This window comes from Maniola hyperantus, chromosome 1 (genome assembly GCF_902806685.2).
Source record: "Maniola hyperantus chromosome 1, iAphHyp1.2, whole genome shotgun sequence".
Classification (NCBI taxonomy): domain Eukaryota; kingdom Metazoa; phylum Arthropoda; class Insecta; order Lepidoptera; family Nymphalidae; genus Maniola; species Maniola hyperantus.
In genome coordinates, this window is record NC_048536.1 from 14,348,749 (window position 1) to 14,373,763 (window position 25,015).

The 25,015-nt window shown below is 36.6% G+C and overlaps 3 protein-coding genes across 5 annotated transcripts in view; 2 read left to right on the forward strand and 1 right to left on the reverse strand.

Annotated features, from left to right (window-relative positions):
* Window positions 1-1,064: 1,064 nt before the first annotated feature.
* The window catches only part of Maf1 (repressor of RNA polymerase III transcription Maf1), a 131,113-nt gene continuing 107,162 nt past the window's right edge, over window positions 1,065-25,015 (reverse strand). The window contains exons 2-5 of the mRNA XM_034970112.2: window positions 5,826-6,493; window positions 4,576-4,696; window positions 3,959-4,236; window positions 1,065-3,582 (exon numbers count right to left, since the gene is read on the reverse strand). Coding sequence (XP_034826003.1) covers window positions 3,522-3,582; window positions 3,959-4,236; window positions 4,576-4,696; window positions 5,826-6,031 — 666 coding nt within the window. The 5' untranslated portion in view covers window positions 6,032-6,493 and the 3' untranslated portion in view covers window positions 1,065-3,521. The remainder of the gene's footprint in view (window positions 3,583-3,958; window positions 4,237-4,575; window positions 4,697-5,825; window positions 6,494-25,015) is intronic.
* Window positions 6,876-14,190, forward strand: l(2)k14505 (ATP synthase mitochondrial F1 complex assembly factor 2 homolog l(2)k14505). Of its 3 annotated transcripts, none has more exons than XM_069499277.1 (7): window positions 6,876-7,123; window positions 7,200-7,393; window positions 7,730-7,840; window positions 8,910-9,087; window positions 9,919-10,034; window positions 13,234-13,392; window positions 13,473-14,190. In XM_069499277.1, the coding sequence occupies exons 1-6, from the start codon at window positions 7,045-7,047 to the stop codon at window positions 13,378-13,380; spliced, it is 825 nt and encodes a 274-aa protein (XP_069355378.1). In that variant the 5' UTR covers window positions 6,876-7,044; the 3' UTR covers window positions 13,381-13,392; window positions 13,473-14,190. The 3 variants fall into 3 exon arrangements, with proteins under 3 accessions (XP_069355378.1, XP_069355383.1, XP_034826037.1); XM_069499282.1 differs by having other exon boundaries at window positions 13,494-14,190; XM_034970146.2 differs by having other exon boundaries at window positions 6,877-7,123; window positions 13,234-14,190.
* On the forward strand, window positions 14,315-24,636 carry LOC117983564 (uncharacterized). Its single transcript, XM_069499121.1, has 5 exons — window positions 14,315-14,812; window positions 15,185-17,965; window positions 19,865-20,100; window positions 20,772-21,283; window positions 21,875-24,636. Exons 2-5 carry the CDS (start codon window positions 15,198-15,200, stop codon window positions 22,205-22,207), a joined length of 3,849 nt encoding a protein of 1,282 aa, XP_069355222.1. The 5' UTR covers window positions 14,315-14,812; window positions 15,185-15,197; the 3' UTR covers window positions 22,208-24,636.

Sequence of the window (25,015 nt, forward strand, 5' to 3'; positions counted from 1 at the left end):
ATATTTATGCTTTATAGTACCTGCAAAACAACATGGAAACAAAAAGCTAATTTCAAGTCGTTACATATTTATTATCTGACTTACATACATATTACCTATGTGAAGGTCTAGAATAAAACTTTTGACCAAGTATATTATTTCAATTTGAATGAAAAAAAAATTACTCAAAATTACTATGAAATTAAAAATTAGATTATTGAGAAATTTTATTTTGCAAATCGACATAATATTATAATCAATTATTAATTTACTATTGTATAGCTAAAGGATTTCTTTAATTAAATTTCTTCATTTGATAGAATGAAGCCATTGACATAGATGGAATTTAAATAAACAGTGGCTACATTCTGTACATTATTAATAATAATCTCTTGATTTATTTCTACAATAGTTATTTTTATGTATGTAATATTTCAATTAAAATCAAATTAGTTCATAAACTTAGCCATTATTTTGGTTAGTTTGGACAGTTACTTGTAGCAATTTATGACAATCTTTATTTCCACAAATCATGTTGAATTTTATTGTGCGAGTTTGCATGTGTAGTATTGTATATATAAATGGTGCGCGTAGGTAATGTATATACATTTCGAAAAGATTTTGGTTATTTACTTAAGTAAGTTCTTTTTAAGAATCCCTTTATACTGTTGTATAGTTCGATAAAGATTATATTTTGATTGTTTAATTATTATATTTTTCTGAAAAAAGACATTGTTTTATTTGAGCCACCAATCACATACCATTTTTCAGATAGGTAATTTTATTTATTATATTAATGAAGTGAGCTGAAAGCTCTTTAATTCTAAGAAATCTTCTTTAAGTTGTAAATTATGATACTAGCTAAATATCCGGCGTGGCATACGACAACGCGATTCGCGCGCCATTTGTACTTCGATGGTATTAAACCTTGTAAACGTAAACTTGTAAATGTAAATTTAAAACCGTAAATTTCAACTCAATCGGATGAATGATGCGCGAATGCCTAGGTCACGAACAAATAGACAGACAAATTGATTTTTACATACTTGTTAAGATAATAGGTATGGCATTATTCAAAAAACGAATTATGAAATGAATCAACTTTATTGAACACTAAAGCTAAGCTAAGACAATACGGTATTTTACAACAAGCGAGAAAAAAATCTAAAAATGTATAAACAAGATAGTATAAGCAATAAAATAAGCAATCGAAAAATGTTAATTTCAGTTTATAAAATTAATTTTATTATAATTCATTTTAAAGATTTCACTTTTTTATCTGTTCTACAAATATCCAAAACGCATGATAACGTAGCCGCCATGTTAATTCCGTCGTCATATGGATTGAAATTCAAATGTACTTCATTGAAAACACTTGCTTACCAATCCGTGCAAATCCGCGTGACGTCATGACAGCTCATGATCCTAAAAAGATGGCGGGTAGCGTTTTCGCGGCGAAATGTGAAATGCAAAATATAAATGCATTTTTTTTGCACTTATCGATCGAACAAAATTTTTGCAATTCTTTGGTAGTTTATTATCACTTTAGGATCAAATTAAGACACTTCAAAGAGTAAAATACTGTATTGAAAAAAAGGTCAGGCCTGTAAGAAACAGATTTTAGTGACAACAACTCCCTACAACCACCAGTTATTTTACTACACTATCATAGACAGTAGTCAATAGAGGTAATTTAATTATATTAGAAAAGTACTTACAATACACAAATACTTGCTAGACCTATAATAATTGTGAAATGAAAAATCTTTCACACTTATAAAAGTAATTATGTTATTGTTTACATAAAGAATGAGGAATTTTTTAAATAGGTACAGTAATCTGAAACAAGTGTGACAAGACAACTACAACATCAAGGATATTTATTACAAATTCAAGAAAATGCATGTTATATAAATAGACTTCTACTTCGCCGTTCGTGAGGCAAAACGGTAGAAATCATCAAATACAATTATCTATTGTAAAATAATGAAACCGGAAGGCTAGAGAATTATAAAAAAATAGGGTTGCCACTCTATCACGATACAACAGTGTCTTTACGTTTTTATGTACCAAAGTAAATATTAAATAACTTTGTATTATTCTAAAATACTTTAACATATTTTAATTTTGATGTCATACTGAGGCCGATTCTTTTGTGTACACAATCTCTAAACTAAACTAAATTAATATGTCTAAATATAGTGCTAGCCTTTTCCGTAAGCAACATTATGAAAGGGATAGCAATAGATTTAGAGGTGCAATTTGAGTTTAGTTTAGAGATTGTGTACAACGGAATTAGCCACACTGTCGATTTTAAATTTAATAAATATGAAATTAGCTCTAGAATAGTTTGTCATTTTGTGGCCAATGCATATAATGTAGGTACCAAGGTATGACCAATTGACCAATTGATAGTGGATAAAACTGACCAATTAATTCAATGGATAATCGTTTTTAACAGACTTCAAAAAAAGGAGGAGGTTCTCAATTCGACGGAATCTTTTTTTATAACAAAACATATGTAATAACCTTTTATTGTTCATCAGTTACATACATCATAACTATTGCACTTTTGTATAGGACATAATAATGAATATAATGTAAAAAAAGGAATATCGAAATACTCTATACTAAAATAATAATATGGCAACCCTGGTAAAAGCACATAAAAAATAAGGTAATTATACAATAATATACTTTTGCGGTTGTTTTTACATAGATATATACATAAATACTTACATGGTAAACAATGCTATAACACCTGAATTAGAAAAGGTAAATTAACTTAAGCTGTATTAGTCACTTATTTCTTAAGTATCTAAAAATGTTTGTGCAAAGAGATCCTTCAATGTTTATTTGTATATATATGAATTTAAAAATACATTATTTCTATCGTAATACTAAGTTAAGATATCAGTTATTGAAAGAAAATGGTTAAGGCGGAATTCTAGAATAGCAATTTATTTTATGGTTAATTTATAATGATATGGAATTATGTATTTCTAACATTGTACCTATTTGTAAGACTCAATTTTTTTTAAACTAAATTGCAAAAGTTACAAGTTATTAAAAATTGACATTTTGTGTTAACTACTTTAAATTCTTAAATTTGACAAGAAATTAATATGTAAGTACCTAGATATTTTAAAAATAAACAATCCAATCCAAACTATAAAAGGGCACCTGGTTATTTATAAAATTAGAACATAGTTTGAATTTTGTTTTTAGTATATATACTTTATGTATATATGAATACAGCGAGAAAAGTTGAATTGTACCTACTCCTCTTAAATCTAGACAGAAAAAAATTACGTGAATACTTATCGTAACCAGTACCTACACAAACTCCAAAAACAAATAGAACATAATATTAAGTGCGCCATAATCATCTAAACTGACCTTACTTTTAATAATTCTATTTTAAACTTTTTTTTTGTGTTATAATATTGTATATTTTAATTAACTATGTGTTCGTTATTTAATTTCTAAAATACAAGAAAATATTATATAAATTATTAATAGAATATAGAAATAAAAAATGTTTAGTTGTACTCCTCATCTTCATCCATAGCAAAGTCCACTCCAGAATCAGCACAAACAGGGCTGCAACAAATTCACTTCTTTAATTAAACTGCCAGGGCTTCGCGTAATACATAATTATCATACAAAGTACAATGTATGCTCCCAAAATCAAACTACTCTACAATGAAAAACTCCCTATGATGTAAAAAGTACCAAGCCGAGTTTAGCTGATTTGTCTTTAGTTCAAACCTACATAATCTAGACATTTAATAGTTATTTATTGAACACTTGAAAGGAAATTATGAGTCTCAAGACATATGGTACAGTCATCATCATCATATCAACCCATAGCGGGCTCACTACAGAGCACAGGTCCCTTTATTAATACTCTTTGCAGAAAAGGATTTAGATACAATGAAATTGCCTTTAATGAAAGAATTCACACATTCAAGCTTACCTCATTGCTCTACATGTAAAGAAAACAATTCGTTTCAGCTTCTTGTTGTAAAAGAAGTAATTGAATGTCCAGAGGCAGCCTGGCTCCCCAAAGGGATCGCTGGCCAGGTCTGGGTTGTAGCTGTATATGCGGCACTCTGGGAGGGCCACCTCCTCCTCTATGGCGGCCCACAAGGCTGGTCGGAGTTGACGCCACCGCATCCCACCCACAGCAGACAGCGCTGCGTCCACCGCACCTTGCACCCAACTCAGTGATGGTTCTGCACTAAACTCACTGCTCTGTAGATATTAAAAATATACATTTTATTAGGAACTACCTGTCCCGGCGAACTTCGTACCGCCTGACAGTTAATTAATTTTTTCTCTGTGTAAGAACCATCCTCGTACTTCAAGGAATATTATAAAAAAAGAATAAGCGAAATCGGTTTAGCTGTTCTCGAGATTTGCGATCAGCAATACATTTAGCGATTTATTTTTATGTATAGAGATGATGTTGTACAAGGCATAGAAATTTATATTATGCTTGATATTATTTTTAAAGTACAGAGATTTATATTAATTGATTTACAGTTAAATAAAAAATGTCATATTGTATCAGAGTGATAAGAGGATAATTACCTTTGCCATTGAAAAATCATAATCTGGAAAAGCAGCGTTCAGTGTGGCAATCAAATAGAATAAAGTTTTCCGAGATATTGTATCGCAAAGCACTCCCTCTTCATCGCCTGACAGGCTTCGGCTGGAAGTAATTGTAATCTATCATGAAATGAAATGAAGGCCATCTTTGTCACAACCAAGTTTGCAATCTTCATCTAGAATCCTAATCACACTAATATTCTGAAGGCGAAAGTTCGGATGTTTGTTACTCCTTCATGCCACAATACCTTAACCAATTTCAGATGTGGCTGGAAATGCAGATAGCTTATATCCTGACTTAAACATAGTACTCATTTTTACATAGTACTGTTTGTTCAAAACATTCACAGTTACAAAAAAATCAGTGATCTCCATGATAGGCAAACTAGAAACAAAAATAAGCTAGCTACTCCTGCGCTCCGCCTCTGGAAGGTGCGAAAGTCATTTGTGGGAATGAGTGTAATATTTTATAATAAAATTCCACAAGCAATTTTAGACTTGCCTTTACACAAGTTTAAAAAATGTGTTAAAAGTATGCTCCTAAAAAAAGCATATTATACAGTCGCAGACTATGTAAACTATAAAAAAGCTTGAATTTGACTCGCTCCAGCAATGCACGGGGCTGCAATGGCTTGTATAGTACGGTATAATAACATTGTAAATTGAAAAATTAAAAAGAGCAACCGCCGAGTTTCTTGCTGGTTCTTCTCGGTAGGAACGGCATTCCGAACCAGTGGTAAATTAAACCTGACTATTCATAAGCACTTTTAAAAAGTTTACATGAATAAAAAAACAATCTATTCTATTCTATCCCCGAAAATCAGTTTTCACAGGATTATACACACTGACAAAGCGGGGGCATTCTATTTCCTAATATTGTGAATCCAATTAAGTGTTCTGAAGTGTTTATGTTGCATTACATGAATTAAAAGAAAAATGTTACAGAAAATTAATTTTGCAAAGGTACTACGAGTTTTTAATATAAAGATTATTATTTAAAGGTAATATGTAACAAAGGGTATGGCTAGATTTATATTTTACTGTTTTATTTGAGAAAAATGTAATTTTTTAAATAATAGGTAGAACAATAAAGAAAATTTCTAACTAGAAATCCAACTTGAGATTAAAAGTATGAGGGAGCTTTTAATTATGTGTCCTCCTATTCGAGAGGTCAGGGGTTCAATCCCGAGCACACACCTATAAAATTAAGAGGCAGATAAATGGTAAAGTACCTATAAGTAACACCTTCCGGAGGCGATAAAGCCTGAAGATTGTGAGTGGTTTCTCCATCTGCTGTGAAGCGCTTGTAGAAAGCTTTCTCGCCGCCTGCCATTTTGCAGCTGTAGCTCTCCACTCGGCCTTGCACAGCACTGTCTCCGTTCAGGATCGACAGGGCGCTGCTCAGCGCTTCGAGATGTCCACTTTCTAAGAGTTTCATCTTTACAATTGTTTGGTACCAGTATTTACCCTCTCAAGCAATTTGTTGTCAACGAAGCGCATATATTCGTGCACGGTGCACTACTTCTGTACATAGCAGAGGGGTGTATAAATATCCCTTTCCTTTTTGAATGAAGAAGCTTCACACTCGGTATCAAGTTTATCCTCTGTTCTTCTTCCGCGCTGATGGGATGCGGGTACATCACAAATAAGAAAAAGAAGGTTTGTTTATGAATTGCTGTAAAAGCTAAGAGTTATTTTTAGCTCGTATTTGGCTTGTGTACAACAATGGCGCGTCACTTCACTGGTTGTCCTAGAAATGGCACAGAAACACTTGATTTTGCTGTTAGAAGATAGAATCCATAGAAGACATCGTTATAACAAATAGGAGAACACAAATGTCACTGATAAACGGTTTTTAATAGAAATTGAGCACGATAACAAATATTATATTGTTATTTTACTATCACTCCACAAAAACCAAGTCCGCAGAAAAACAGAAATATATGAAAAACATAGAGTAAAGTAATATAGACCAATAGACTGAAAAAAATATTAATGATCACTCAGACTAACAATCTAGGGGCACGGTAGTGCCCCCGCCCAAGGGTTTACAGTACGACAAGACTATCTCCATGCCAGAGCCGTAAAATCAGTTAAAAAACTCAAGATTCAGACACAGATCAATAACAAGAAATGGTCTGTGCTGTGGTTATTCGTCTGTGATTCAAAATAACCAAATCATCCATCCAGAGCCGCAAATGATAAAACCAGTTTTAAAAAAAACATTACCCCCGATCCTGGTCTGTGCCCCGATCATATATGTACTCTGTGCTCTTTGTCTCTTTTATTTCTGGTCGGTGCTCTTTGTCAAAAAACATTTTTTTGAACCACTTTTGAACGTATTTTTATTATTATAAATAAACTCAATTATAAACAAGTTTACGACGGTCGGCACTCGGCTCAGTAAAAATAAATAAGCCTTCCGTCGGTCGGTCGGCTAGACACTTCCAAATGTTAAACTTTACTTGGTTATCAACCAAAAATAACTTCCCAAAACATTGTTCAAATTGGTTTAGATTCCGGCGTTATGGTAAAAATTATATATTTTTTATTGTCAAATTAGTTTTTGTTGGGATTGATTAACTGATAATGTTTTTATCGTTTAGCTACGCAAATACGATTTTATCGGCGGACGGATATTGTACAGAATGAAAAGAAATGGGAGGTAACCTTAGATCACCGTAGACTGAAGACTCCCAGCGGTCAAGTATTGATGGTCAACACCGAGCCACTAGCACGGGCTATAGCCGCTGAGTGGGATGCCCAGCGTGAATATATATCACAGCCAACAATGCATTTGGTAATCGCTCACTTCTTATTTAATGGATATAGAGTTTTAAAAATTTCGCGGAAACTTTAATTTTCCGGAATAAAAAGTAGCCTATATATGTTCAGGGTAACCTATCTCCATATTAAATTTCAGTCAAATTGGTTCAGTTGTTGGGGCATGAAGGAGTAACAAACATCCAAATTGAGTAGAAGGGGAAAGGGAGATATTAGTCATGATTAACGTGGCTAATATTCTTTATTAAATAAAAACCTTTCATATATGTATGTCTTTATATGTTATAATGAAATCTTACTTATATTATCTTTATTAGAATCAACAGAAGTTGATTGCTTACTTTTGTTTCAGACAGCATTGTGTAACACAGCTTTGGACAACCCAGGCAAACTCAACTCTCACGACATAGCAAGCTACTTACTTGATTTCATTGCTACAGACACCTTGCTCTTTTATTCGGAGGTTAGTGAGTAGTAGTTTTATGTTTTGTTGCATAATGATTAAACTGCAAATGCTGTGAGCACTTTTCAGTAAGTAAGTACATATTTTTAAAATCATTTTAGAAGAGTGTTGTAGTAACAGCGGTCAGTTTCAGCAAGAACAAACTAAGCCCACCACTATTTTCTACTGTTCTTATAGTATGTGAATAGCTATGCTGGAGAAACACTAGTGTGTAGGGTAACAATTAATTGTGACTGTATATCTAAATATATAAAAGTAAAAGGTGACTGACTGACTGACTGATCTATCAACGCACAGGTCAAACTACTGGATGGATCGGGCTGAAATTTGGCACACAGATAGCTATTATGACATAGGCATCTGCTAAGAAATGATTTTTGAAAATTCAATCCCTAAAGGGGTGAAATAGGGGTTTGAAATTTGTGTAGTCCATGCGGATGAAGTCCCGAGCTTAAGCTAGTGGATTATAAAACTAGTAGAATTGTTGATATTTAGAACATAAGAATGTTTGCATAGTTGTAGATGGATTACTTAGAGATCATCATTATTGATGAATAATCATATCTATATAATTTTAAAACCTATTATTACTTATTATGCACCATTATCACAATATTGTGTTTATGCTATGTGTCCTTTAGTTATAAATCTTTTTGTATGTAAATACTTGTGTATGTGTAAATGTTGTTGGTTAGTCAAATAAAATAAAATAAATAAAATTATTATTAAAATCTAAGCTTCTTTTCTAGAATGAGAAATGAGGGGAAGCTCCCTGTGAAATAGGATGACACTAGATCTGTCAGTTAACTATAGTTTTAGAGATTCTGTACATTACATTCTGTCTACAAAATTAACCACACTAGTAAAATATGAATGTTTGACTATCAAATGCTTCATTTTTGTTCATATCTGTCTTTCATTCAGCATCCTTCACTCGAAATGAAATCTCTGAATGCAAAATTAATAAAAAATGACAAATACAATAAACACAATCACTCTAGTACACCTTCCCTTGAATAAACCGTCTGATATCACCTTAAGTAACAAAATATATAATGTTTTGATATAGCAAGAAAAATTAAGAGCACTTCAGGAGGAAAAATGGGATCCTGTGTTGGAATGGTTTTGCAAAAGATTTGGAGTGAAACAGGAGGTTTCCAAGAATTTGGAGCTTCCACCAGTCACCACCGAAACCAGAGCAATCCTAGCAAGATATTTACTATCATATGACTTCGCTGCTTTAAATGGTTAGTAAACATTAGAGGGATGTGTAGCCTAGGCAATGGATATCAATCGATTGCGATTGTTGAGCAACGTTGACGCAAGTCGGTAACTGGATGGGTGACCGACTTTGGAGGTCCAAATATGGCCCTTGTGAGATCGTTGCCCTTGTCCCGCTCTATTTATGTCTAGCGATGTTCTTGTCAATAGTATATGATTAAGTTTGCTTGTCGGGGGTGTTCTTTTGCCTTTTATTATTATCAAAAGCAATAGCAGCAGTAATCCATACTAATATTATAAATGCGAAAATGTGTCTGTCTGTCTGCTAGCTTTTCACGGCCCAACCGTTCAACCGATTTTGATGAAATTTGGTGCAGAGATAGCTTGCATCCCGGGGAAGGACATAGTACTTTTCGGAAAATTTAAGAGTTCCCACAGGATTTATAAACACCTAAATCCACGCGTACGAAGTCGCGGGCATCAGCTAGTAATTGTTTTTTTTTTTTTTTTTTTTTTTTAATTCAGATACAAGTTAGCCCTTGACTGCAATCTCACCTGGTGGTAAGTGATGATGCAGTCTAAGATGATAGCGGACTAACCTGGAAGGGGTATGGCAGTTTTTATTAAACCCATGGTTTCTACACGGCATCGTACCGGAACGCTAAATCGCTTGGCGGCACGGCTTTGCCGGTAGGGTGGTAACTAGCCACGGCCGAAGCCTCCCACCAGACCAGACCAGAAATTTAGAAATTATAAAATTCCAAACCCCTGCCAGGAATCGAACCCGGGACCTCCCACTATTAAGACCACAGCGCTCACCACTGCGCCAGGGAGGTCGTCAATTCTATTTGTTTTAGCCATTTGCTTTGGCGTGGAAGCACTGAAGTCTCCAATACTCATGTTGGCGTGTGTGGACCGATACATCGAGCCAAAAGATGCCGTCCTGTTGGCCAGACTAGAGGAAGAGTTCCAGGTATGTTTACAATAATTTCAAACCTTAAAAAATATCGTAAAATCCTCAGTTAAACCAGGCCAGGCTCACTTGGTCATGTGAACCGAGGAATATTCCTATGGTGGCTAACGCGTAGGCCTTGTCTTACTAGATGGTGCTAGTAGTGTTCTGAATCGCGCTTTTCACATTTTTTGAGTGTTAGTAGTGTTCATATAATATTTGATCAAGTTAGTATAGGCGTTTACTTTCTTATTAATGGTATAGATGAGAGAGATAAAGGTGTTATTTAATTTTTAGACTGCAGTGCTGTGCAAGCTGAATTACATTTTATTGCGTTGTTGCAAGAGTCGCTATTTAATGAAAGACCATTGCATGCGGGTACTCGCTACCGATTATTCCTCCGAGTTACGATAGTGCTCTAAAACAATACCTGCCTTCTGAATCGGAACTATAAGTCCCGTAAATTGCTATTGCGCTGAAACCATGTCTCATTAACATCGAAATTCATTTGACGTATATTTAAGTAAAAATATACCATCAGCTCGAAACTTCAGTCTAGTGCTGACGTCGCTAAAATGGCAGCCACGGGCATCAGCAATTTGCGGGGCTTATATGTAGTACTAGCTGATGCCCGCGACTTCGTCCGCGTGGATTTAGGTTTTTTAAAAATCCTGTGGGATCTCTTTAATTTTCCGGGATAAAAAGTAGCCTATGTCCTTCCTCGAGATATAAGATAACTGTACCAAATTTCATCAAAATCGGTTAAACTGTTGGGCCGTGAAAAGCTAGCAGACAGACAGACACACTTTCGCATTTATAATATTAGTATGGATTTATCGTAACTCAGAGGAACAATCGGTAGCGATTACCCGCATACAATGGTCTGGAATTAGGTCACCTCTAGTTTGACGGTAACCAGATTATAAATATAATTATTATATAAACGTATAAACCCCGTTTTGCAGTATATAGTTTGCAGACATTTTGACAAGTCTGGAAGTAAGCTTACTTTTGGCTGTTTTACATTTGCCGCCTCTAAAAGAGTCAAGGCTAGATACCTAATTAATCGCTTAATAAAGTGTTCTCTTCAATGAATTGCTCGTTAATATAAGTGTGAAGCAGTAACAGGTTTATATAACACTAGATGATGCCCGCGACTTCGTCCGCCTGGATTTAGGTTTTTAAAAATCCTGTGGGAACTCCTAAATTTTCCGGGATAAAAAATAGCCTATTGTCCTTCCCCGGGATGCAAGCTACCTCTGTACCAAATTTCATCAAAATCGGTTGAACGGTTGAGCCGTGAAAAGCTAGCAGACAGACAGACAGACAGGCACACTTTCACATTTATAATATTAAGTATGGATTAAATTTCAACTTTACAGCTCCTGTTGTTTATTTTTAGAATGGCTGTGACACATTCAGAAACAGACGGACAGACGGACTGAGGTTCCTTAAAACAAGGAACCTCAGTGGTCTGTTACCACGGAACCCTAAAAATTAGTTTGAAATTATTTTATGCACTCTATATTTTTGAAGACTGGTTTTATAAGCGGAATGAGCCAAACAGGTTAACGATAACTATTACAACTTGGGAAATTGACGAAACGTCTATAAGTGACCTATTTATGCGTTATATTATACCGATCGCGCAATGCAACGGATTGGTTAATTGACTACTTTGATTGAAATATGGTGCCTACCTTCAGCCCCCTGGCAGGTACAGGTAATCTAAATCTTCTAAATATATAAAAGGAAAAGGTGACTGACTGACTGACTGACTGATCTATCAACGCACAGCTCAAACTACTGGACGGATCGTGCTGAAATTTGGCATGCAGATAGCTATTATGACGTAGGCATCCGCTAAGAAAGGATTTTTGAAAATTCAACTCTGGAGGGGGTGAAATTGGGGTTCGAAATTTTGTGTTGCCCATGTGTAATATAAAAATGAATCACTAAATGTCATCGCAAATCTCGAGAACAGCTGAACCGATTTCGCTAATTCTTTTTTATAATAGGTATTCCTTGAAGTACGAGGATGGTCCTTACGGAGAGAAAAATTTAAAAAATTTGAATTGATTGTTAGGCGGTACGAAGTTCGCCAGGGCAGCTAGTGAAATTATAAATGTGAAAGTGTAGATGTTTGGATGTTTGTTACACTCAAAAACGGCTGAACGGATTTGAATTAAATTTAGAATGGAGATAGATTATTAACTGGATTAACACATAGGATTTTATCCCGGCAAATCAAAGAGCTCCCGCGGGATTTTGAAAAATGTGAAATCCACGCGGACGAAGTCGCGGGCATTAGCTAGTCTAAATATATAAAAAGAACAGGTGACTGACTGACTGACTGATCTATCAACGCACAGCTCAAACTACTGGACGGATCGGGCTGAAATTTGGCATTCAGATAGCTAGTACAACGTAGGCATCCGCTAAGAAAGGATTTTTGAAAATTCAACCCCTAAGGGGGTGATATAAGGGTTTGAAATTTGTGTAGTCCACGCGGACGAAGTCGCATGCGTAAGCTAGTATTATATAAAAGGAAAAGTGACTGATCTATCAACGCACAGCTCAAACTACTGGACGGATCGGGCTGAAATTTGGCTTGCAGATAGCTTTTATGACTTAGACATCTGCTAAGAAAGGATTTTTGAAAATTCAACCCATAAGGGGTTTAATAGAGGTTTGAAATTTGTGTACTCCACGCGGACGAAGTCGCGGGCATAAGCTAGTAATAATTATTATTATTGGCTGTAGTTTTGGTACTCTCACAAAGTTAGTAAAGTTTGGTGTAAGGCCCGCACGGGACGACCAGAACAGATAATATCAGATATGTATTGGTTAATCGGTATTGTTAATAAAATTATTGGTGGAAGGATTAGGGTACTTCTCCACTGAAGCGGAGCGGAGACGTGTTCAGCAAACGAAAGAGCTGTTTAAAGTGTTCTCTGTCCAATAGTGGATACACAATAGGTGATGAACTCTGTAAACAGATGCGTCTCCGGTCCGTTCCGCTTCAGTGGACAAGCACCTTAAGGGTGCGTTTTCACTGATGCGGAGCTGGGTGAACCGTGAATCACAATGCTCGAAATCTTCACTCCGCATCCGTGGAAAGTATGTGTTAGGCCAATTCATGGTCCGCTCCGCATCAGTGGAAACGCACTCTTAAGCTGGTTTAAAGTCCAAATAGCCAGGGTGTATTTATTTGGCGCAGTTGTCGCACTGGGGGCGGGTGCCTTGGGCGCACGAGCTCAACCAGGCGGAGCTGACGGCGCGCGTGGCGGCCGCGCTGCTCGTCATACACAGCTCCAGCGAGAGGCACTCCGCTGCAGTAAAGAAAACACAGGACAAAAATGTATAGTGCTACACACATGTAGGTGAAATTACTTAGTTGAAACACAGGCGAAGTCGTTCGTGCGTTAATCAGAACTGGTACTTAGATGTAACTAGTAGATTTTTTTAAATTTATTACAGGTGCACGCTTGACCACGATCGCAGATGGGATGTGATGATGTATTATTATCAGCGTGCTTTTGTCAAATAAACTATTGTGGAGATAAAAAATAGGCAAGCTCTCAATTGAAGTCGTGTTTGCAACAGTCAGTCTATGTTCAGATGAAAAAATGTGACGCGCGTTTTTAAATCGCGCTTCAAAGAAAAAACTTTATTTCTCTATTTTAACACTAAAAAGCCCCGGCTAAAAATAAACAAAAAAAAACTTCAAAACGTGCATCACCGGTTCATGTTAATATTCTATGCTCAACTAAACAGTCTGCAACTTGGGCACAGCGCGCATTTTCGCTCGACTTCTGAACAGTCCCACGCGTGTCGACGAAGGTCAAGTCAACTCGCGACAAGTGCTTGTCCATCTGAACATAGCCTTAGACAATTTTAAAATTAGTGAATTCTATTTCGTCGTTCATAAATTATCGAAAAATTTTAGCTAGTAGGCTAAAGTACTTTAAATTAATGTAATTTCAAATTCAGATCGTTATATTGAGTACCTACTGTAAAGTCTAAAATACCTTATCTGATCAAAGAATTACCGCTGTGATTAGTTTACTGCAAAAAGTTAAGTAGTTAGGTACTTACAGTAAATTGTGTTGATATCTACCATAAATTGACTATGTTGATTGTTGTATCTGATTTTCTACAAATAAATGTTATATTGTTTAAAGTAGTTTTGTTATTTACCTACTGCTGCTGATTGGCTGGTGCGTATTCGCCTGATAAAAGGAAGTCAACCATTTTGTACAATTGGTAACAGACGACCTACAAGGGCAAGTCGACGTCGAGACAATACCGACATTGTCGAGTTAATTGTGAATATGCTTGGTATTAACCTAAATATTTTCGTATTTAAATGCAATGTGGTTACTAAATTCGTAAATGTAGGCGCCGCTCAAGATGTATCCTAATTTAAGTGAGGTCAGGCAAGAGAATGAATAGAAATAGCAAAAACCGTATCGCAAAGTTGTGCTAAATTTAGATGGGCGGGCGGAGCGCGCCGGCCGCTCCACTCGAGACGTGCGCGACCAAAGACTGCAAGTAAAGCGTTTATAAGTATATCGCTGTAGGCGACCTCGCCGAATGTTCGGCGCGCGAGTGACAATACATGCCTTAAATTCTGTTATTCTATTCCCTTCGATTCACTACGCCATTTAAACATGGAGTTTTGCGCGAAGACCAAGTGACCGTAGTTGATGTCTCAGCCCATGTACTCTGTAGGTATGCGGGTTGGAATGAACTAGTTTTGGATTGCGCCTCTTGCAGTTACTCATCGTTACGACAGTGTAAGTGTTATAAATATTTATGTATCACTAGACTCGTATTTTGTGTTCCGATCACCAGCTATAACTCTTTCAATAATACGATTGAAAATCTTTTTTGATATCTACTCTCAGACATTTTAGAAGATGCTTTCATTTTTATTGGATGATCGCGACCTCAGACGTGTTTTGGTTTGACCTATTTATAAACCTAAAACAAAGGAAACTGGACTAAAAACAACAAAGTATAATTAGGTATCTAAGGGTAATATAGTAGATATCTATAAAATTGTCTGTTGTTGCCGAGTAATATGGAACAGATTTTTTTCTTTCTTTGTTTAACTTGCCGAGTTAAATTATTCAGTATAATTTTGGATGTATAAATTTGTGTTTCAGGGGTGAAGGGGTAATGAACGGCGACGTGGAGGGAGAGGCGCCGCGCCCTCGCCCACTCTCCGCAGGGATTTGGACGCTATTTTCATGGTTGCGTCGCACTGACCGCTCCTCGTCAAGCGAGAGCGTCTCCAGTGTGGGGTCCGACCGCACCGTCGCTAGCTTCGACTTCCTTGCCCCACTCAACTACAAACACGCCAACACACCTCTTGTGCTCCCTCAAGATCCTTTAACAGAGACTTACAAAAAGAGGTTGCAAGAGCGAAACTTACGAAGGCAACACGACCGTGACATAACCTTGCGGCGAAAATACGGACTGTTCAGGGAGGAAGGATTGGGATACGACGCCTTCAGTCTCCCGTCAGCCCGAAGATTGCAGAAAGATACTGTTCTAAGACAAGACAGGGATCGGCGCGCGGCGAGTGAAACCATACAACGTCGATCGGCCTACGTCCCCGGAAAACGACGGGCTCCACTGCCGCCTACTATAGCTTCTTCTGCAACACTTCCTAGAAACTATAAACGAAAGAGACCTGCACCAAAACCCCCTGTCAGAATATCGGAAGAAAACAAAGAAAACGTGGAAATCAATAAATTTATACAAATGAACACTACTTCTGATGTTGATAAACATTCAGTTCTTAGCAAAGATGATGTAACTTCGGCAAATAAAACTGAGAAACATTCAAAACTTGAAACAAAAGAAATTAAGTTGCGAGCAGATAAAAGTTTTCTTAAACAGATCTTTGACGGTAAAAAAAGGAATTCGGCTATAGACACGAGTCGAATTAAATTACTACCAAGCATTAGTGAGTTGGATAAACAAGCCACTGAAATAATAGAAGCGAATAAGGCGCTACGAGCTGCTGGACACAATAACAACAATTTTATTGACAGTGGCTATAGATCAGCTTCTGTAGAGGAGACTTGGATGTGCACCACTTGCTTAAGGAAATATAAACCTGTTGTTACTTGTTGTATTTATTGTATAATTAAAGAAAACTCTAACAAGACTGGTAGAAATATTTCAACGAATGCTTCTAATACATGTACACAAACTGAACAGAATGCTCTTAAAACAAGTCGAAAGTATGAAATCGATGACAAGCAGAAGCTGAGGGAAATGCTAAAGGAAATGAAAGATTCTTTACCAAAAAGACCAAAACACAATGACAAATATTCTAGAGATAACAGAGATTGTATTGGAAAACCAACAGAAACACCAACACTTCGAATAGGATCCACCGTCGATGAAACTATAAAAGTTAGTTTTAATGATTCCAAACCCCTTGAAACTAAACGGGGACCAGAACACTTGAGAAATTATGCCAAAGAAACATTTCTATTACAGCCTTCATCTTCAAAAGAGTCCCATATAAGAGTCCATAAATTCGTTACCAGTAACGTAGCACATATGAATAGAAAGTCAGCTTTTGAACCATCTTCACCAATTTTAAATAACGTGTCTACATCAAAAGTTTCAGTACAACCTGAGAAGGAATCTATCAATAGTAGTAAAGAACTTTTAATGTCAAAAAAAATTGAACCTGATTCATCGAATATTAAAATTAAGCAAACTAATAATAATATTTTAAGCAGTGATGTTAAAGTAACTAATGAAATGGATAAATCTCCTGAGTCAGGAAATATAAACAAATGCGAATCTTCAACAAAAAAATACGATAATAAAGTTATAATAAACGAAATTGCAGAAAATAATGCTCAAATAAATTTCAAAGAAGCAAGTGACCCGTTAAAAGAAGTAAAAGAAAGTTCAACAAAAGATTCACTAAAGAATTCAGAAAAAGAAATGCCTACTGAAATTCCTGTAAATATAAATGTTTCACAAATTTTCATTAAAAAACTGCCAGCTAGTTCCGGGAATAAAGATACAATTGAACGGATTCAGTTAGGTAATGTATATTCTTCTAAAATTGTGAATAAAGAGCAGTCAGATACTGGTGTTATTTCAACTAACAGTAAGAACGTAAATTTGCATACGCCTTTGAAAATATCATCGTTACTAAACCCGCTGTATTGTCCTAAATATAAAACGTCGAACGATAAAGTTTCTGATTGTAACTTTGCCAAGGTTTTGCCAACAAAAGCCACTAAATTAGAAAGTAACAATGTAGTGGAGACCTCGCTTACTCAGCGAAAAATATTACCAAATATGGTGTCAACGGTGTCCAATGTGCAAACTCCGAGTTCATCAAACCCAAAACTGTTGAATGAAGATCTTCAAAAATCAGAAGCAAGTCCTATCGAAGCATCGAAAGTTAATAAATGTGAAAACGCATTTGCTATTGTCGAAGATCCGAAAGGAAAAATTGGCGAAAGTGCTTCATCAGGGGTCAGGATTACTACGTCTAATGTCAAAGTTTTAGACCATCATGATAGACGTAGAAATTTGATCAACCAGCTAGAACAAGCGATATCAAAAGGAGACGAACAATTAGCAGCGGAAGCAGCCGCTAAACTGGCTAAACTTAAATTAGCATGCTCTGTTCTATCGTTTTCATCGCAAATAGTTGCGGAGGCCATCCCAAATAAGATACAAGTCTTACAAGATAATATATCGGATAAAGAAAGTAAAGACAAAGATCACATGTATCAAACTTCTGCGTTAAATGTAAAAGATGATTCAAGGGTGCCAGATAAAAATAAAGCTGTAAAAGAGGAAAATCAACAAAAAATCTACAGCCATATACCTCGTGAAGAAATAAAAATCTCGCCAGCGGCAACCGCATCGACGTCTAGCCAAATGCCAGATGACGAAATACCGTAAGTAAATTATTTTTTGGAGGTATTAAGTGACTGAAAAAATCCTCTAGATATACCTTTTAAATGTTATTACTTTGTAACATTTAGCACCAGTTATTTCTATAATTCTATTCATAATTCATTTGCCTATATTTCCGAGTTTAAAAATATGCTTAAAGTTATATAATTACGAAAGAAAACTTGAGGGACTCGATCTATTCAGTTCCAACTAGAGGTGTCAAAAAATAATGTACCTAATAAATTTATTAAATATATAAATGTATTCAAGATATTCGTTTTTAGATTAAAACTAAATTGAATACAATATATAATAAGTAGTGAAAATTTGAGAAAATCCTTCCTAAAAAATAACTCAGGCGTTCGATCTTTGATACGCCGCGCGCGGCGCGACCGAGCGACGATATTAGAATAAAATATATTAGGTAGGTACAGCTGAATACAAATATCGTCGCGATTCGACGGTGAATAATTATTACATCGAATTTTCGTATTGGCCTGTTACATGTTGACTGTGATGATACGAGTATGCGGCTAGTATTTTTATCATTTTGTTTGTTTCGTAATAAATTTTGAATGCAGTTTTATTTATTTGTGAACTTGAGTGTCGATAAATATTTAATGCGAATAATTGTAATGTAGATTAGGCAAAATAATGTAGATTAGGTACATTTTTGTGTTGTGATAGATTTGTGTCGCGCGTTAATAATACCTATTATAGTAGATTTGTTCTTTTTGGAAATACTTGCGTCATTTTATAAATCGTATGAGAAAATGTTTTTCAAAGTGTAGGTATTATCATACATTTAAGTATTAGAGGTAATAGGTTAGGTACGTGAAGTGGTATTGTTCTTTTTAGAAATCATCATCATCATTTTATAATTCGTATGATAATAAATATGTAGAAATGTATGATAATAAATATAGTAGTTACCTACTAAAAAGATTTTTTTATAGGTAACTAGGTAAACTTACCTACCTATTGTATTGTAGGTATCTACTTGACATTGCTTTATCGTTCTACTTGTTTTTATTTTTACATACATAGGTAGGTACTAGGTACTGTATTCCGCGACAGGTTGAGATGGCAATCGGGGTATGAGGCGGGGGTGACACCCCGCACACCCGCACGTCACCCTCGCTCGCCCGCACTGGGTTAGCACAGGGGCCGTGCGGGTGTGCGGGGCATTCCCTCCCCGATTGCCATTTCGACCTGTCGCGAAGGTATGGATTGGGTACCTATTAAGAGTAAAATTTAAAATTTAAATCAATCGAGTTAAATACAAGCTATACCCTAGTTCTCGACCTTATTGACGGTTATGAGAAAGTTGTTTTTTGTCATATTCTTGTTCAGTAGGTATCATTCATAGATTGTTAAAATGTTGTTCTCTATGTCAATAAGGTCGGAAATCGCTTGCACCCATTTATCTGCTTGCGCCTCATTGTGAAATCGGTGCAAGCAAATCTCGACCTTATTGACGGTTATGAGAAAGTTGTTTTTTGTCATATTCTTGCTCAGTATAATTCATAGATTGCTAAAATGCTGTTTTCTGACGTATGTCAATAAGGTCGAAAATCGATTGCACCCAATTTTCTGCTTGCGCCTCACGGTTCAAGCAATTTTTTTTTTGTAACAAAATAAATGTAACGTTAATAATTATTAAATATTTGTCTGTAACACGTGATAATATTGTGATACACACATGAACCTGTATTTGACACCTCTAGTTCCAACCTAGGTACTCATATGTTGAAAATTTCAAGCAAGTTAATGAGCTCATCAGAAGTTAGTTTAAAATCGATTGCAAAATTTGTATCGAACAAACAAACAAACAGACCGACAAGAAAGCGCATTAATAAAAAAGTTAAAAAATAATTTAAATTGACGTTATTCAATTTCAGAATTGAAGTATGGGTTGAAGACAAAGAAGCAGCTAGGGGGCCGATACCATTGCGTATTTCAAGGAAAGCGAGGATTGGAGAACTTAAACGGCACGTTGAAACATCGTTGGGTCTGGAAATACGCTTACAACGCTGGATTGTTGGGAGAACTCTATGCGCCGACGATAGCACACCACTCGTCACTCTAGCTGGACCTGACCTTAATGCCCCATTTTATTTGTGTTTAGTCGAATCTGGTAAGATTTTATATTATATCTAGCTATATACAGATTAAATAAGTACTACTAACTATATTAACGTGTCAATTGAGTCATCATCATTATTATGATCACCCTGGGTTATACTGTTGTTTACAAATGCATGACGTCAGAGCACAGATAATCTATCGGCCAAACATGGCCGACAGTGTTTTCACCTGTCTAAGAAAAATATTTTTTTAAATTAAAGTTTTACGGTTTTTAGGGCGCAAAAAAATATAGTGTTAATTTTTTTGATATAATAGGACAAATATTAACCATTTAAGACCAACTTAAAAAAATTGTCAAGTAGCCTATTCAGCCAATCAGAACAATTTAGATTGTGATAATGATTGATGCAGGTTTTAGACAATCGCCCCGCGGGTCTCCTTTCAGAATGAGAAGGCTTTAGACTACAGTCCGCCACGCTGGCCAACTTTACACACTTTGTGAACATTATGGAGAACTCAGGCATGCAGGTTTCCGCAAAATCCTCAAAATGTTTCCTTTACAGTTAAAGCAAAGCTTAAAACTACATGACTCCGAAAAGTTAGAGGTCCCGGGCCCGGGATCGAACCCACAACCTCCCGAATAGGAGGCGGACATCTAGGACGTAACCACTAGGTTACCAAGGCAATGTCAGTAATTGGATACAATTTTCTTATTTTTAGAAACAAATAAAGACATCGCACCGCGGATCAAACACGTCACACAAGCTCAAATTATAACAGAACCGAGTGAAATAAATAGCGCCCCATCAGGTGACGTTTATACAGAATTAATGAAATTGGAACAACAGGCTCTCGTTCCGAATACTGAAGAATTTGAATGTGGCGTCTGTATGGAGCAGTGCGCTGTGGGCGCCGGCGCCGTGCTGCGCGAATGCATCCACACATTCTGCAGAGAATGTCTCGTGGATGTGATCCGACACTGTGAGGAGCCGGTCGTCGCGTGCCCCGCCATCCAGTGCCCCGGAGCGTTACAGGAACGCGAAATTCGAGCCATTCTCTCTACTGAGGAGTACGAGCGGTGGCTGGCGCGAGGCTTGGCCGCAGCGGAGAGCGGGACTCGGAACACATTTCACTGTCGCACGCGAGATTGCAAGGGCTGGGCGTTTTGTGAGCCTGAAGTTCGGAGATTCCCTTGCCCAGTCTGCAAACACACTAACTGTGTACTTTGCCAGGTAGGTATTTTTATCTATGTTATTTGTTCGATTCCATTTACACATGACAGCATATTCGAAGAAACTTACCAAAATTGATAAGGGTACGAAGAAAATCCAATATGATTCATATTGGATGAAGACGGTATGACCCTTGTCCCGTAGAAGCAAGGAAGTTCGCTTGTGTGGGATGCCACGTGTGTGGATACACTGGCGTCTGGCGCTGTTCATGTTTCATATTTGTGCCTTTTGGGGTGGAGAACACGAAAATTGCAACTTCGCAACAATCATAAAGACCTTTGAAGACAAACGACCGAATTTACGCACTTTTAAGGGTTCCGTTTTTTTTATTCGAATACAAGTTAGCCCTTGACACTTGAAAATTGTGATGCAATCTAAGATGGATGCGGGCTAACCTGGACATGGCAGTTTTTACTAAAACCCGGTATGGGTTTTAGTAAAAACCCATACCTTTGGTTTCTACACGGCATCGTACCGGAACGCTAAATCGCTTGGCGGCACAGCTTTGCCGGTATGCGAGTTTGACTTGAACTTGACTGCTTTTTACACATGTAATTAGTTACTATAACAATGTGTGTAACTTATTTTCAGGCTGTTCATGAAGGCCAATCCTGTGAACAATATCAAGCGAAACTGTGCGAGGCTGTATTGGCTGCAGAATCAAACGAATCCGACGAGGGAACTCAGGCTTTACTGAAATCACTTATTTCTCGCGGCGAGGCTCTCGAGTGCCCCGAGTGTAGTGCTATAATTACAAAGAAATGGGGCTGTGACTGGGTTAAATGCTCAGCTTGTAAGACGGAGATATGCTGGGTGACGAAGGGCCGGCGGTGGGGACCGGGGGGGAAAGGGGACACGAGCGGGGGCTGTAGGTGCGGTGTAGACGGGAAGCGGTGCCATCCCTCGTGCGGTTACTGCCACTAGATTGTTTGTTGGCTTTAGAAGTTTAGAGTAGGCAAAAGTCCAGCGGAAAATCTCATCAGGCAGGGTGTAAAAATTGTAAAAGCTGTATAGTACGCGACAGGTCGAGATAGCAATCGGGGAAGATATGCCCCGCGCTAACCCGGTGCGGGCGAGCGCGGGCAACGTGCGGGGCGTCCCCCCTTCCATACCCCGATTGCCATTTCAACCTGTCGCGGACTATAGGTTTGGTGATAGTCGTGCGGCGCAAATTCAGCTTTATTATGCGCCGGACATACACCTCACAAAATAAGACAAAAACACTACGAACGTCCGGCAACATGCGTCGTCGAGTGTTTAAAGCGCATTTTTTGTCCTTAAAAAGCAACGATTTGTTAAACTCAACAGCAAGGCGCAGCGACAGAGTGGAGTATAGCAGGGCGCTGCCGCGGCATTTTTTTAAATAATAACTCAAACTAACCTTTATTTACGTTAGCATAAGGGTGGAGGAGCTTTGCACGCAGTGCTTCCTTTGGGATGCTTCGAGTCTTCTCCTTGTTTTGTTTGCAATATTCCAATTGCAACCATATGTTAACATGCATAAAGCTGAGTTGTACCTAATTAAAAAATACTCTGCTCTACCACCATCTTTATGCATTGGCTCTATTTTATTAACCCGTGTTTTGGGTTGTTTCTGGTATTTAAAATATACATTTATTTGACAACCACGAACATTGTTTGCGAGAATATAATAGATCTGTAGCTTTAAAACAAGTGGCCCCTTTGTTGAATTTTACTCTCACATATTAGGATTTATGACTGTTCAAAATATTAAACACTATTGTTAAAAAGTTTTATTGCTATTAGCCCTTAGCCGGCCTGACTATACCATGTATGAGATTCCAAGCAAAGGTGCCTTGCACATGTAGGTATATTTCTATATTAAAAAATTAATTGTATGCCGCACAGCACATATGTATTTTGGTGTAGGGTGGCTAGATATAATTTTATTTCTGTGATCACTTGTAGCTAATGTTTTACCCTTGCATTATATGCAATTAAGCATTATACTGCAAATGTTACCATTTTTAACCGACTTCAAAAAAAGGAGGAGGTTCTCAATTCGACTATGTTTTTTTTTTGTATGTTTGTTACGCGTTTACTCCGTCAATTATGAACCGATTTTGATAATTCTTTTTTTGTTCTGTAGGACATACTTCAGGGGTGGTCCCATTTTAACTTGGTAAAGATCTAATGAATATCTTCCGAGATGTAGAACAGAACTCCTCAACTCCAAAAAAAAATAAATTAATAAGCGTAAATTGCTCAGTGTCATCTGGGTGTCTGGTGCACTTCGACCGTCCGCTGCGCCAGATCCTTCTTTCCACGCACGTGCAAACTGTGGAACCAACTCCCATCGGCGGTGTTCCCACCAGATTATAACATGGGGTTATTCAAGGGGCGGACCAACAAATTCCTAAAAGGCCGGCAACGCATCGGCGGCTCCTCTGGTGCTGCAAATGTTCATGGGCGGCGGTAATCACTTAACATCAGGTGACCCGCCTACTCGTTTGCTCGCTATATCTATTTTAAAAAAATAGCTTTGTAAACAGTAGGGTTTTAACCAGGCATAGCATATTTTTAACCGACTTGAAAAAAGGAGGAGGTTCTCAATTTGAATCTCAGTTCTCAGTTCTATGTATAGTAATATTTTTTGGAGTTGGTGCCAATATGGAGTCGCAAAACACTATGAAGAGTAGATAAGACGGTTCGTGCGGCTAATTGGCACCGGCTCCAAAAAATATTACTATAGAACTACAATAACTCTTGTATACATAATATATTGGGTAATAAATTAAATTATTTTTTACTTTTTAGTGTTGGTGGTTATTGAAGTTGGTTTTTTTTTTTTTGAAAATTTTTTTAGTCAATTAATGTACAATTTATTCAGTAGATTTAAGTAATAAATAAACTTCATTAGCATTTGACAGTAAAGGCTGCACTATGTAATATTACCATACAAGATAACTTTCATACTTTTAAGTGTGGAAACCTGCCCGGTAGAAGAACTTTCATAATTTTAAGTGTGGAAACCTGCCCGGTAGAAGAACTTTCATACTTTTTAGAATTCATCAAACTGCATAGATTGATTCTTTAGGCTGCTTGTAGAAAGAATTAGGTTTATTTTGCAACAGATTGGTGTGGGTAAAATTTATTATGCACTATTTCGGACTCGTATGTGAGAGCGCTTATAACATAGAAAAGCTGAATAACCTGTATATTTTAAAATGGCAAATTCACAAATTTGCTACAGATTTTTTATATTAATATTAAGAATAATAATAAAATTGTTGTACAACAATTATGTGGTAATATTACTCTTGTGGCTTGTTTTTTAATATTTATTGAATGATGACCCCTATCAAGTATAAAATTAAAAATCTATATACATATTTTTATTTATTTATTTGACTTAATGAAAAATGATTATTTAACACCACACATAGGACTGACAAAAATCATCGACCTTAAAAGATCCATTGCTTTTAAGACTTAAAAAAATCTAATAGTTATGTTAACTGTTAACCTTTCATACAACAGATTTTTTTTATTTTACCCCATATGAATCCCAACATAATCCGCTATCCGATCCGATAACTTTGATCTATTATATCTGTCAATAGAGCGTAGCGAAACCATTAATTAATCTATGCTGTCAATCATCTTACTCATCAGGACTTAACTAATAAGTCCAAATTTGGGCTAAAACAGCAGCATAACAATCTTTAAATTGCTGATAGATTTTCACAAAGCTAAGAACCATCCAAATTC

Coding starts and splice junctions, on each gene's coding strand:
- LOC117983564 (XM_069499121.1), top strand. CDS start 15,198: ATGAACGGCGACGTGGAGGGAGAGGCGCCGCGCCCTCGCCCACTCTCC. Junction 20,101..20,771: donor TTTGTGTTTAGTCGAATCTG/GTAAGATTTTAT, acceptor TCTTATTTTTAG/AAACAAATAAAGACATCGCA. Junction 21,284..21,874: donor CTAACTGTGTACTTTGCCAG/GTAGGTATTTTT, acceptor ACTTATTTTCAG/GCTGTTCATGAAGGCCAATC.